This window comes from Podarcis filfolensis (assembly GCF_964270895.1).
Source record: "Podarcis filfolensis genome assembly, chromosome: 3".
Classification (NCBI taxonomy): domain Eukaryota; kingdom Metazoa; phylum Chordata; class Lepidosauria; order Squamata; family Lacertidae; genus Podarcis; species Podarcis filfolensis.
The window spans coordinates 79,658,256-79,671,200 of NC_139606.1; the positions used below are offsets into that span (position 1 = coordinate 79,658,256).

Genomic DNA, 12,945 nt, shown 5'->3' on the forward strand with positions numbered 1-12,945 from the left:
TAATTTCCTGTTATTAGTAATTTGATTATGTAATAATCCAGTATGTACACAATTCTGCTAAGACCCACTCTGTTGATATATTCAGTTCATAGTTTGTGAGCACTGCTCTTTGTGGATGGATTAAGAAAATCAATATTCAATACAGTACTTATTGGGGGGGCAGCCGTCCCATTCACACACTTACCCAGAGTGCAGCAGCCATATCCCAAGGCTATAATTTTATGTTACTTATAAAATCATAGAATCATAAAATTGTAGAGTTGGGAGGGACCCCAAGGGCCATCTAGTCCAACCCCCTGCCATGCAGGAATCTCAGCTAAAGCATCCATGACAGATAGCCATCCAACCTCTGCTTAAAAATCTCCAAGGAAGGAGAGTCCACATGATGAGCATTTTACCAGGACAAGGGGTGACAGCTGAAGCAAATCAAGAACAAAAAACACCCCACCATGTGATTTGAAATATTGCCACATATTCCTGAGCCAGTGTGGTGTAGTGGTTAGGGTGTTGGGTTGGGACCTAAGAGACCAGAGTTCAAATCCTCACTCAGCCATGAAGCTTGCTAGGTGACCTTGAGCCAGTCACAATCTCTCAGCATGCCCTCCCTCACAGGGTTGTTGTGATGATAAAATGAGGAGGGAGGAAAACCATGTATGCCACCTTGAGCTCCTTGGAGAAAAGGCAGGATATAAATGTAATAATAAATACAGCGGTACCTTGGGTTACATGTGCTTCAGGTTACATACCCTTCAGGTTACAGACTCCGCTAAGCCAGAAATAGTACCTCGGGTTAAGAACTTTGCTTCAGGATGAGAACAGAAATCAGGCTCTGGCGGCGCGGCGGCAGCGGGAGGCCCCATTAGCTAAAGTGGTGCTTCAGGTTAAGAACAGTTTCAGGTTAAGAACAGACCTCCAGAACGAATTAAGTACTTAACCCGAGGTACCACTGTAAATACAAATAAACAGCAGTATAGGATTAGTTCAAAGGGAAGGTGGTCCTCTTCACAAAGGCCAGGAAACTCCAAAAGCAAGCCAGACCAGTACAATGTAATAGTTGTGTCTTCATAAAGCTGGTCAATTTTCATCACTACAAAAATGCAACATATTCAGGTCTAATGAAATAGATATGTATCCAGAACTCCCAGTACAGGATTTGTTTTCATCTTAATTCATGTTCATAATCACGGCTAATGCACTGCTACTAGATTCTGATTTATGCTGTAAGCCGTTTAAAGTTCTGTCGCATCAATTTGGCAGCAAGCTATGTTATGTATAGGTGAAAGCAACTGTGAAAAATGGGCCTACAATGTTTTATCCTTGAAATCTAACCTTTAGGTTTTATCATTGTTGAGTGCCCCTAATGTACTGTGTAAGCTTCAGCGTGTAATTTAACGGGTGAATGGGATTTGCCCATCACTGAAATTGGTGAAATTCCACCAATGCGTTTGAGACTGCATCACTGCTAGTCATCTGTGAATCGCTCTTTTACAGCTTTGCCCTAAAATTTGTTGTGCCAGCAAAAATGTGCTTAGAAGAACAAGGCAAACCAACTGTTGTGTCAGCACATCACTGGCCATAATATTGTGATGCTATTGGCAGATGTTCAAGTATAATTGTTGGTGGATAGACACACACACACACACACACACACACACAAATAGTTAGCATTGACATCTAAATGTGAGCTGGTGCTTCACCATCCATCAAATGAAAACTTTTGATTCCGTCTATTCTGGGCCCTCTCAATGAAACATGGCACTGAGGGAATCCTTTGACAGGTACAGTATGTGGATGAGGCAAGCAAAAGAATAGCACATCTGTCCTCACTTGGTTAAAATCCTGAAAGGCTTGCTAGCAGTAGGTGGGATAAAAAGGGCCAAAGCAAGCACTGCAAGGAGGGGACTGAAGCCTTTTCCCGACTCTACATTTTGGTATTCACCCAAGCCAGAAATGAGCTATGGCTCGCAAGCTTGCTTTGGAGAGCAAGTAGTTTTGATGGAATTGCAAAACAGCACTTGTGCTATTTGAATTAGAGTGAACTAAGGGGGAAAGTGTGTGTGTACATAGCTCATTCATGCAGTAGCAAACTACGGTTTAGTTTATGCCTGAAGTAAACCAGAGTAGGTAAATGGTGGCAGTGGTCTTTTCAAGCTATGAAATCTCAATTAAATTGTTTTCATACGTGGCCTGCAGTTGGCACTTTCAGCCCCAGGCTACACATGAAAACAAAAAATAAGCTTCTCTACACACTGGTTTTTAAATTTTGCTGATTTTGCCTGTATTTTGCTGATTTTGCCTGTATATTATCGATACAGTGGTACCTCAGGTTAAGTACTTAATTTGTTCCAGAGGTCTGTACTTAACCTGAAACTGTTCTTAACCATTAGCTAAAGCACCACTTTAGCTAATGGGGGCCTCCTGCTGCTGCCGCACCGCTGGAGCACGATTTCTGTTCTCATCCTGAGGCAAAGTTCTTAACCTGAAGCACTATTTCTGGGTTAGCGGAGTCTGTAACCTGAAGCGTATGTAACCTGAGGTACCACTGTAGTTTTTTTCTTTATTTTTGTGTGCATGAAACCGTTGACAATTATTCTCATTTAGTCCTAACCCTTTAAGCCAGTGGTGAGGAGCTCATGGCCCTCCAGATGGGCTCCATCTCCCATCAGCCCAAGCCTGCACGGCCAATGATGATGGGGATTTTCCTACCCTTACAATATACTATTCACTATGTCATACTGATCCCAGCTTTAGCTGTTCCTAACATGAAGGTTTCTGAATAAATTGCAGCTGTGCGTGACTCTGGATTCTTCCCAGCACTTCCCAACTGATTGTATCTACTGCATCACAATAGCACTTGCATCACAATGCTACACAGACCTTGAGTTCATGGCCTCAGGCAAGGATGCAACTTTCTTTCATCATCCTGCAGAGGTGGGTGGCTTACACCAGCGTTTTCGTTTGGACTCACATCTTTCCGCTTCAGGCGTGTTCAAGTGACCCACAGTTAAAAATTCATTTCCAAAACTATAGGGCAGAGAGGTAAGAGAGTCTATCTATCCATACACAACCTTGTAGAATGAGGAAACATCACTTGTGTCCTGCAACTAGACATATTATTAAATTGTATGAACTTTAGTGCTTAAGAAAAATAAAGCGATGCCAGGCTCCCAAGTCAGTCTGGAAACAGCGCTTTCTGATCTAGAGGTCCTTTAGTTGCTGATGTGCCGGGATTCTGCACTTCCTCAGTGGTCATATAAATGTCCTCAGCTTATTCAAGGGCATTTTTTTCCTTTTCATGTATCTCATGATTAAGCCCTGGCTTTGAAAACAAGGTGTCAGGGCTGAGCCCCAGTACAAATTTAATACAGATTGCCTTCATGAAAATTTTAATCCCCTCCCACAAACTAAGTTGGAGAAAGCTACGTCTGTATTCGTTCTTTCCAGCGGTTGCACATTCGAAGCGAATGCTGCATCAGCAAGGACTGTTATTCTGGGACAAATGGTTTTGTATCGCAGAGCCAACCTGAATTAGTTGGTTTCTGACATCCTCTTAAATTGCTTCTCTCCACACTGCAAACTCTGCCAAGAAGTGCAGCATTGGCGCAATTTCCTTCATCTTTCATAAGTGAAGCGACACAACGTTCCTGTTCTTCCGTCACAAGAGACTTGTCCGAGTGGAACAAAATTCTGCCCTGCACTCCCCCTCCCGTGAACCTTTAAAATCAGCATGGAGAGAAGTGCAGCTGCACTAGAACTTTGCACTAGATACAACTTGATGTGATCAACTCCCCCCTCCCTGTATTTTATTCAAGTTGGTACCTTTGCTTGCACGTAAGCCAAGGTCTGTTTCTGCTCTGGAAAGGTAGGGATGGTCACATGAGGGTGGTTGTGGGGATGCTCTGGCTATACATGATTTTAGATCCCTGGAATGCAGCCTCAATATCACCAGAGATATTTTGTCCCATGCATTTTTTTTTATTGCAGCATCTTGAAGTTGGAACCTTCTTCTCAAGCCAAAACTTTTTAAAATTAGAGTAACAAGATACAATGATTTCAAGGTATCATTGAAGACTATGGGCACTTGGTATTCATTACCGATATCCCAAATCAGCACTGGAAAAGGAAGCAAAAGGAAATGCAGGCCATTACAAATGGATTGTTTGGTGAGCAGAGCATCAATCCAAGGTTCTGCTGATGCACACTGCAAAATCCAGAGATCTATCAAATGCTGCTTTTGAATTCAAGCAAGCTGACTACTATGTGCAATATTTTGCCTGTGCCCTTACAAAATAGCTCACTCCAATGACCATGAGTCATAATTGAGTCTGGCAGATAAGTGTGGTAAAAATAACTTCATTATGGAACTAATCCAAAAAAAAAAAAAAAAATCCAAAGAAGCAGAAGACTCTGGCTGTGATAGTGAACAGAACTTTATTTAGATCAAAAGGTTAATTGGGGGCTTATAAGAAAAGATGGCAAGCCAGTGACACAGTTCTGTGACCCCATATAATCCATTCCACCTCTATAGCAATATATAATGGGTTGAATATCTAGCGAGAGAAATATAATTTCTGTGAAACCTGCCCTAATTTTTTTAAAATTGTATCTAGTGCTGTCCTTACATGAGCAGAACAGTCTACTGCTTCCACCTCCCAGAGGATTGGGAGACCTTCAGAGAAGGGTGCTTTCTTGGGGGGGGGGGTTTCGCAGAGGGTTGAAAGGGGAGGTGAACACTGGGTTACATTAATATAGACATAAACAAACATTTCCTTGTGGCTTACAAGAACATATTGAAAACGATGTAATAATTCAAAACCAACAATAAGACAGCAAAAATCCCATTCGTTACACTCACAAACATACATACATACACACACGGGGGGGGGAGGGAGGGAGAGGTGGCACAAATTATTTATCATAAGTTTGCAGACAATGCTCCTAAGAGTTATATATACTCCTACATGATGGAATGCACTAGTTTTAAAAAAGGAGTATGTTGACCAAGCAAGTGGACATCATTTCAAGATTTTATGAAGTGCACCAAGAGCTTTTGGGTAAAACCTACAAAGGTTCCAACCCATCATTTGTGTATAAATACCCACGTATTACTTTTATGATCTCTTAATTTGTATAGCATGACATTTACTTGTACACAATCGTTATCGGTGCATAGAAGTGTCACACTGAAAATGACACTTGACTAGAGAGCATGTAAATCAACAAGTTCTTCCAGAATTTACAGGAAAGGGGTAAAAGCTAAATCAGAAAATGTTGACGTGTGGCATGAAGGGGAAATGAAAGCTCTCATGGCATCGCTGACAATTATGAAGGCAACTGTTGAGCATAACTGGCTGTCAGGAACATGAAAATGTTGGTAAATATAACAGCAGATCTCAACAGCTCACACTGTGTGTGTGTTTGATTGGAGTTGTCACTTTTAAACACCATCCTGCTACATGTTCCAAGGATGACTGAAATAACAAAACTTGAAAATATTTTGTAGACTATGGGTTGGATTCAGACCTGCTGTTCCACAAATGGAAGGGCTCCTTCTGTTCGTGGAAGTATGTTGGATCCAGTGGAGGTTTCTACTCCGTGGGTGGAAAGAGGAGAAGCCCATTTTTGCCAATACCGCACTACACCGCTGCCCCATTGTCACTTCCCATTAGGGCCACCAACCTTCAAATGCTGGTTTTTGGGAGGCATGGGGAGGGAGAATCAACAAAATAACTTCCTCCCTCTTCCATGCATCCAGTTTGAGATGTTCCACTCTGACCAATGACTACACTCCACACAACAGTTAAGGTGCATATTAAGGACCAAAATGTCACATTATTTAGTTTTCAACTGGGACTGTGTTTGTGAAAGACGGAACAGCAATATTGTGTCATCTGTTATTTAGAGCCAACATAGGAAGAGCTTTTATTTACTTAGGACAGAGACCTAGAATTTTCTACAGCTTGGCCTCTGATTCATCCAAGACACAGAGGTTTAAACATTTGTCTGTCTGGAGTCTGCCGTGGTGTGGCCAAAACATAATTTGCTGGTGCAGTTGACAGACAGCATAATCTATAATATTTTCCAAATGCTAGTGAGTCAACATTTGTACAAGCCAGCCATGACTCATTCTTCCAAGTGAAAGCTTGTTACTGATACGTTAAGATATAAAGTAAATGGTTCTAGTAATTCATCGAATTCCAAGGTCTATAAACTCCAGGTCTTTTTAGAAACATATAAGGCAGCTGGTCATATCTTAAAATAATGGCTGGGATCCAAAAAATCTGGCCTTGAAACAGATCAGAGGATTTCCCCCTCTTGTACTAAGATACAGCACCTAGCATAGAATAACAGTGGCATGTTTCAAATGTTCCTACAGGAAGAAAGTGGTCAGGGCTTGGATACTGGCAGAAATGTCAAAACCAGCCAAATGCGTACCAATGAAACAGACGGCAATTTGAAACTTGGGCAAAATGTAGTCTCTTTCTACTTGTTTTTATAAAGAATAGGTACAACTTAGAGATGAATGTTTATCAGAAATTATCTTCAGTCTTCACACGTGGGTACAAAACATGTGAAGGGGCTTTTGAGAAAATACCAGACTAACTTCATCCTCTAAATAAGGAATAGTCAATGTGTTGCCTAGCAGATGCTGTTGGACTACAGCTCCCATCATTCCAGTTCATTGGTAATGTGAGCTGGGGATGATGGGAGTTGTAGACTGATAACATATTGAAGTCACGTGCTGGCTATCCTTGCCCCACATGCAACAGCTGATACGTCATTGGCACCAGACTGAAGGGACCCTATGGATTTTATGGGTACAGGCTCCCCTCATGTCAATCATGTGTCACTCAGAGGACATGGACAAAATATGTGTTACTGTCTAGGGGGCAGAGCTAGTTGCAGGAGTGTTATTCAAAGCCCCTTCATGAGGTCAGTCCCCCCCCCCACCAGTGCTAAGCAATTGAAATGGGTAAAGCTATTCTGTACTTTTAAAAACTGGTGGTGAACTGGTGAAGTGTGATGTCAATTGATCATATATTGCATTTATGCTTATTTATGCATTTATTTCTAGGTTTATGAAATAAGAACACCATCTAACCTACCTCCACAAAAGAGCTTTCTGTAAAAGTACCGTTTTAGAAGGTGAGTTTCTGGAAAAGATGTTGATTTTCACTCAGAATATTAATTTACCTAACCCAAATAGTTCTTCCAACAGATTTCCAAGTATACTTGTAACTGTGACTTTACATTTTGAATAAATACTGAGTTAGTAACAAGAGACCTTAACGTTCTCTACTCTTTTTTCCAGGGGTTGTAATGGCAGGTACAGCAATAAGACTGCGACAATTTGTAGATACATCACCACAAATGCCTCCAGGGTAAAGTATCAAAAACAAAGCCCAGTTCCTTCAGAAACAGGTTCAGGATTTCACAAAACATTGCACTAACCAAGCAAGTTCAAGCCTGTCTGACAAATCCTTATTATAAAGGCTCAAGAACAGTATTTGAGAACATCTAAACTTTAAAATTTGCATTTCATGTACTTTGATAATCTCTACTATCACCTGGCAATCTGGAGAAAGTTTTAATAAAAAAACCCCAGGCCTAATTAATTAATGTAAAAAAAGAGAAAGCTCCAGAAGACAACAAATGCAAGTTGTGTGACATATTTAAACAGTTCACTAATAATTATTTGTAGAGATTTATAGAGTTTCAGACAGGAAATCTCAGCACAGAATTTGAATACTGAATCCCAATAATGATTTTTCCTTGCTTTTTCTAGGTATATCCTACATCAGGGAAAGGATGTTGTTGGTTACTATCCAGGGCAAACGGCAAGGGTTCATTATGAATATCCTCCTGAAAGTGAGAGAAGGTATGAAATGTATTTTGAACAGCTGCTCGCCCCTTAGGAGGTGTTCTAATTAATTAAGGTATGAGAAGTTGGCAGCAATTGCACACCGAGACAGTTCTGCATATGGCCCTTTACTGCCTTAACATTAGAAATTTATTGTGACAGGTAGGACACACACAAAAGCTTTTCCCCGGGCCTGTCTTGCACTCTTCCCATTTATCAGACGTTGAAAAGGTCAACATTGATAGAACCTTTGTTACTCCCTCCATTCGGCTCTCAGGTGACTGGAACGCCTTATTAAAATACTCAAGAACCCCATTGTTACCTGGGGGTGTCATGCATGGTGCACACCATAGAATGGTGACGTGGATGGAAATAGCTTGCCAGCACAACCACTAGATCAACATGATGCAAGCAACAATCCAACATTTATAGGGACTATGTTGGCAGCCTGGTTATTATTTCAATTTCATTGTTCTGTATGGGACAATGACAATAAAGATATTGTATTGTATTGTATTGTATTGTATTGTATTGTATTGTATTGTATTGTATCGTATCGTATCGTATCGTATCATCGTATCGTATTATTATTATTATTATTATTATTATTATTATTATTATTATTATTTATTGACCAGTGACAATCTTTTCAGCAGTGGTTTTCCCACTTGCTGAAAGCCCTCCCTACTGAAGTGTACCTGCTTCCATCATCACAAACTTTCAGGAAGAATTCAAAAACAGTCTCTCTTTATCCAGGCATTAGGTGGCTGAAGAATACCGTTCCTGGCAATTGCTGGATGGAATCATGTTTTCAACTATGGCTGCTTTTAGAATGTTTTCTAACCTGTACTAGAATGTTTTGTTTCTAAATTGTGTATCTGTTTGTGGCCCTGGGCTCCTTTGGGAGGGAGGTTAGGTTATAAATTCAATAACATAATAATAATGCCTTTGCTTTTCACGCAAAGTGTATTTGAAGTAAGTACTCAGAAGTCCTAAGCTGTTAATTTGGCATAAACAGAGTCACTTCACACATCTGAATGTAAATTCCTCAAAAGTGCTCCCAGAATACTTAGAATTAGTTAGCATCACCTGAATGCAGATTTGACGCTTCTGGTGTTGAGGAACAGACACTGACCCACAAAATAAATTTAATGCACACACATACAATCTACCAGAGTGCTAAAGAAGGGGAGGTGAAAGTTTGAGGATGTTTAAAATGGATTGTAAAGCTTGGTCTATTTGACTCATCTAGCCAATTTGTCACCCTATCTTAAAAAGAAAAATGAATCCCCAAAGAGAGGAAATGTGGACTAGTGGTTAAAGCATAGGATTTCCCCCTCCCAACCAGATCAATCCTGTTTTGAATGTGCATTAGCCCTACATTACTCTCCATTAGTTACTGTTAATAGTATAAATGCGGGCCTTTTGTACTCTCATGTAATTCTTGATACATAAGTAAAGGTTTCTCATGAGGATACTTAATTTAAAAAAAAAACCCTCCAGCTAGTATTGAAAGCTATTTATTATATGTTACAGTAAGCTTCCACAACAGAATAAAATCAAGCAGTTTACTCTGCTGCAAGTGCAAAGTGCACAGCCTCATTTGCACTACCTCAAGAACCCGATATTCAGTTGGCACAAACAATAGCTTATTATGAGTCTGGCTGTAAGCTGCCATGCTGCTAATGCCTATTAGACTATAGCTGGATTATAACTGAATGGTCCATTTCAATAGGATATTAGAATAAGTATTTAGATATTTGGCTACTCTTACAGGCAGCTCATGTTTTACCAAGCCGGGTGTCAACACAAGATTACTGAATTGTTTTATCTTTTTCATAAAGCCTTTATAGAAAAATGCAGACAGTCCCAGTAAAACGTGAAACTGTACTTCAGCATGACTATGACTATATAGTTCTGAAGCAATATATTCACTACCAGAGGACCAAGAAGAAAGTCAGTGACTGGTGTACAACAACAACAACATACAGAGAAGCATTTACGTTACCATTTTACAAATCAGGTGGGTAAATTCTTAGCCAGATAACATACACAACCTACGTTTAGGTTAGGAAAGCTCTTCAATCTTATAAAAAAATAACTTTATGTATTGATTTGCACATTCACTTTCATATACTTTTTTTCTTTGCAATAAAAAGGCCAACAGAAGCTTTTGACCTTACACAGAAGCAAAGCACAGTAGTATCTTCCTTTTTAAGAAATAAATGTGGAAGGTAGCCATTAGGCTGGCTTTTAAAAAAATCCTTCACTGTTAAACATATTTATATAAATGTTGATGTGCATTACATGCCTTCATCACAGCTTGGAAGGGAGCTAATCGTACTGTTCCCCACCTAGAGCGGAAGAGAGTAAATGCAAGAATATAGCGAGAGGTTAGCCCAACAGTTTTCATGAAAATCAACAATTGCATTAAACATCAACAAGCATTTAACCAGCGATTTGAAGGGCTTGATTTCTGAAAATGGAAAAAAAAACAGTTTTGATATTTTAAAAATACATACGCAATTGAAATTAGTGCAAAAAAGAAGACGAACTTCCATCCTGCAAGCTCTGTGTATCAGGTAAAGCTATTAGCTCATGGATTAGCAGTCTACTATGAGATAATCCCAACGCTGGTATTTTGGCAGAAAGCCCTTCTGCCCAACAATTGCCTACAGATTAAAATATCCTTCTTCGCCCTTTCCAGAAGGATAAACTTCTCTGAAGTATGCGATGCTTGTCATCCTCTGAGAATATACAGGTCTGAATTCAAAGAACTGTGATGCTTCTGTGAACCCATGGGAGTTTTGGACTTGCTTCTCACAAGAAGCAGGGCCTTAAACTACAGGATAAATCTCTTCAAACAAAGGACCAAGTCTAATATGGCACCAGGGCTGGGGGCGGGTGCCACACAAAGGGGAAAAGTCACACCAAAGTTCTTTTTTAGAGGTCCGCATGAGCTCTGCAGAGGTCTTCCAAGAAATCATGTGGCTTTATAGCTGAACTGGTGGGCAACTAAATTCATTTTCTGCAACAGTGCTTGATACAACTGTTACTGTTTCAATGTCTCTAGGTTAAGATCAACAATGGTTTAATAGTCCAAGCTCTGTAGTTCTTCTTCCACCATTGGGCTGAGATTAAATAATGATTTATCAGTTCAGAATAACCAATCAAGTGGATGTGGAGGAGGAAGAGCTAACACACAGTTCGGATGGGTCAAAAGCTAGAATGAGAAATAAAAATGCAACAGCCATAGCAGGGCACCTTGGTTGTTTTTTTTAATGCGATCTACAGAGCCTTCAGAAAAAGGCACATTGCTGAGGAATAGTTACATGAAGCGTCTGGTATATGCTTTTTTATGTGACTGGGGTGTGCGGGATGGAAGTGTTAGAAGCTGCCCGTCAATTATCAACAGGTTTTGAATTCATTAATTCCTTCTGAATTCAAGCAGCAAGGCCAATAATGATTTTATGTTTAAATTATAGACATTGCTGAGGATTATCATCCAAAAACTGATGCTGAATCACAGTCTGTTTGGAAAAGTTTTTCTGCAAAGAAGAAAGACAAAACTAAACCTTCATTTATGGGAGTTGGATAAATCCTTTCAGCCAAGCTGTGTGGGGTTTTTTAAAACACACACACATCGAAAAACAAGATGGAATAACCTTTCAAGACTGCCGCTCACAAAAGTACTAAAGACGACTTCTTATACTATATGGATAGTGTTGCAATTTTAAATATGTTCTGAACTGCTTTGAACACTTCTGAAACTTGATTTTAGAGATGGAAAAGCTTGACGGTAATAGGTATCAAAAGGGGGGGGAGACATATCTTTTGGGGGGGCAGCCTTTCAGAGCTGCAACTGCAAAGCACAGGCAGAAGTTAATCAATGTTACAAAAGGCTTCTTCTCTTCTCTCTCTCCCCCACCCCTGGCAAAAAAAATTGACCATGACTTCTTTGTCCCAGAAAGGCAGGAGTAAAAAACAATGGGAGGTGTACTTAGATCACTTCTGTCCCCTATGCATATTTCCAGGGAACTTACAAGGACTATATTCACTTCTGAGTGCCCCTGCCCCTGCCCTGCAATAGTGCACAATGCAGGGCAAAATAAAACATACTAGGACTTAAATTGGGAAAGGAATAGGATTCCATCCCCTCTTCCACCCCATTAGAGCAATACTGCTCTTCTTTCACCTTGCTCTGGAGATGTGGAAGCAACCAGGATGGCCAAGCTAGGGACCAGAAGCTTGAATGAGATTACTGTTTTGTAAAACTCTGCAAACTGCTTCCTCTTTACCCATACTAGAATGTTTAACACTGGAAAGACGTGAGATGCAGGGTATCATATATAGACCTATCCCAATTTTTGCAATATAGGAACACCCACAGGTCACTGGAAGAAGCTGTAAGGAAAAGGTGAGGGATTGATACAATGTTGTTTTAGGGCTGCTGCCTCCCTTCCTCCATGTGTAACTCGGGATAACCTTTAATGAATGATGCAGTGTTGTCTACGAAAGCTCATGCTATAATATATGTCTTGTCATTTAAGGTGTATAAGACTTTGCTGCTGCAAAAACACCAAACAGTACCTACCCCCTGGGAATTTTAAAAGATTAGTTCGCAGACATGACAGTTATTTGTGATTTCAAAGGGGTTCTATCAGAGCATGCTGAATATTTTTCCTGTGTGCAGAAGCATGTGTGTTGCTAAGGGGTGTGTGGAAAGAATCACTTTATTTTTTAGTTAACACAGAACTATGCACCAGTGCATAGGTAGTTAGAAAAACATCCCTAGCAAACTGGAAATAGCAAATTGAGCAGATTTATTATGTGTTATCCCTGCTACCAGAACAAGTAATTGTGAATAAAAAGTTAAAAGGCAAAGACAAAAGAAAGCAGGCGGGGTGGGGGGATGTGCATTCTATGGGCTGGATCCTAAATTAGTTTTCTGTAAATAGGGGCCTCCCATTGGTGGAAGGAGACTGTTTTTGCAGATTCCTTCCTTCCCCTCTTCTGGAGTGCCCCCTCCCAAACACTCCAGAGCAGACTTTCAAAGGAGCTGCAGGGGAAGGCAAAAATCAGTG

The 12,945-nt window shown here is 40.3% G+C and overlaps 1 protein-coding gene across 3 annotated transcripts; it reads left to right on the forward strand.

Moving 5' to 3' along the window:
* Nucleotides 1–1,627: 1,627 nt before the first annotated feature.
* On the forward strand, nucleotides 1,628–11,577 carry SPMIP3 (sperm microtubule inner protein 3). 3 transcript variants are annotated; one of them, XM_083604409.1, is made up of 6 exons: nucleotides 1,628–1,778; nucleotides 7,076–7,146; nucleotides 7,313–7,382; nucleotides 7,787–7,879; nucleotides 9,706–9,884; nucleotides 11,347–11,577. In XM_083604409.1, the coding sequence occupies exons 3-6, from the start codon at nucleotides 7,321–7,323 to the stop codon at nucleotides 11,457–11,459; spliced, it is 447 nt and encodes a 148-aa protein (XP_083460535.1). In that variant the 5' UTR covers nucleotides 1,628–1,778; nucleotides 7,076–7,146; nucleotides 7,313–7,320; the 3' UTR covers nucleotides 11,460–11,577. The 3 variants fall into 3 exon arrangements, with proteins under 3 accessions (XP_083460535.1, XP_083460536.1, XP_083460534.1); XM_083604410.1 differs by lacking the exon at nucleotides 1,628–1,778 and adding an exon at nucleotides 2,809–2,931; XM_083604408.1 differs by lacking the exon at nucleotides 1,628–1,778 and adding an exon at nucleotides 2,956–3,039.
* The last annotated feature ends 1,368 nt before the right edge of the window (nucleotides 11,578–12,945 follow it).

What these genes read in the sequence shown, in the direction of transcription:
- SPMIP3 (XM_083604409.1), top strand. Translation starts at nt 7,321, where the DNA reads ATGGCAGGTACAGCAATAAGACTGCGACAATTTGTAGATACATCACCA. An exon ending in CCTCCTGAAAGTGAGAGAAG is followed by an intron (nt 7,880 to 9,705) that starts GTATGAAATGTA and finishes TTTTTCATAAAG; the next exon opens with CCTTTATAGAAAAATGCAGA. An exon ending in GTTACCATTTTACAAATCAG is followed by an intron (nt 9,885 to 11,346) that starts GTGGGTAAATTC and finishes TTTAAATTATAG; the next exon opens with ACATTGCTGAGGATTATCAT.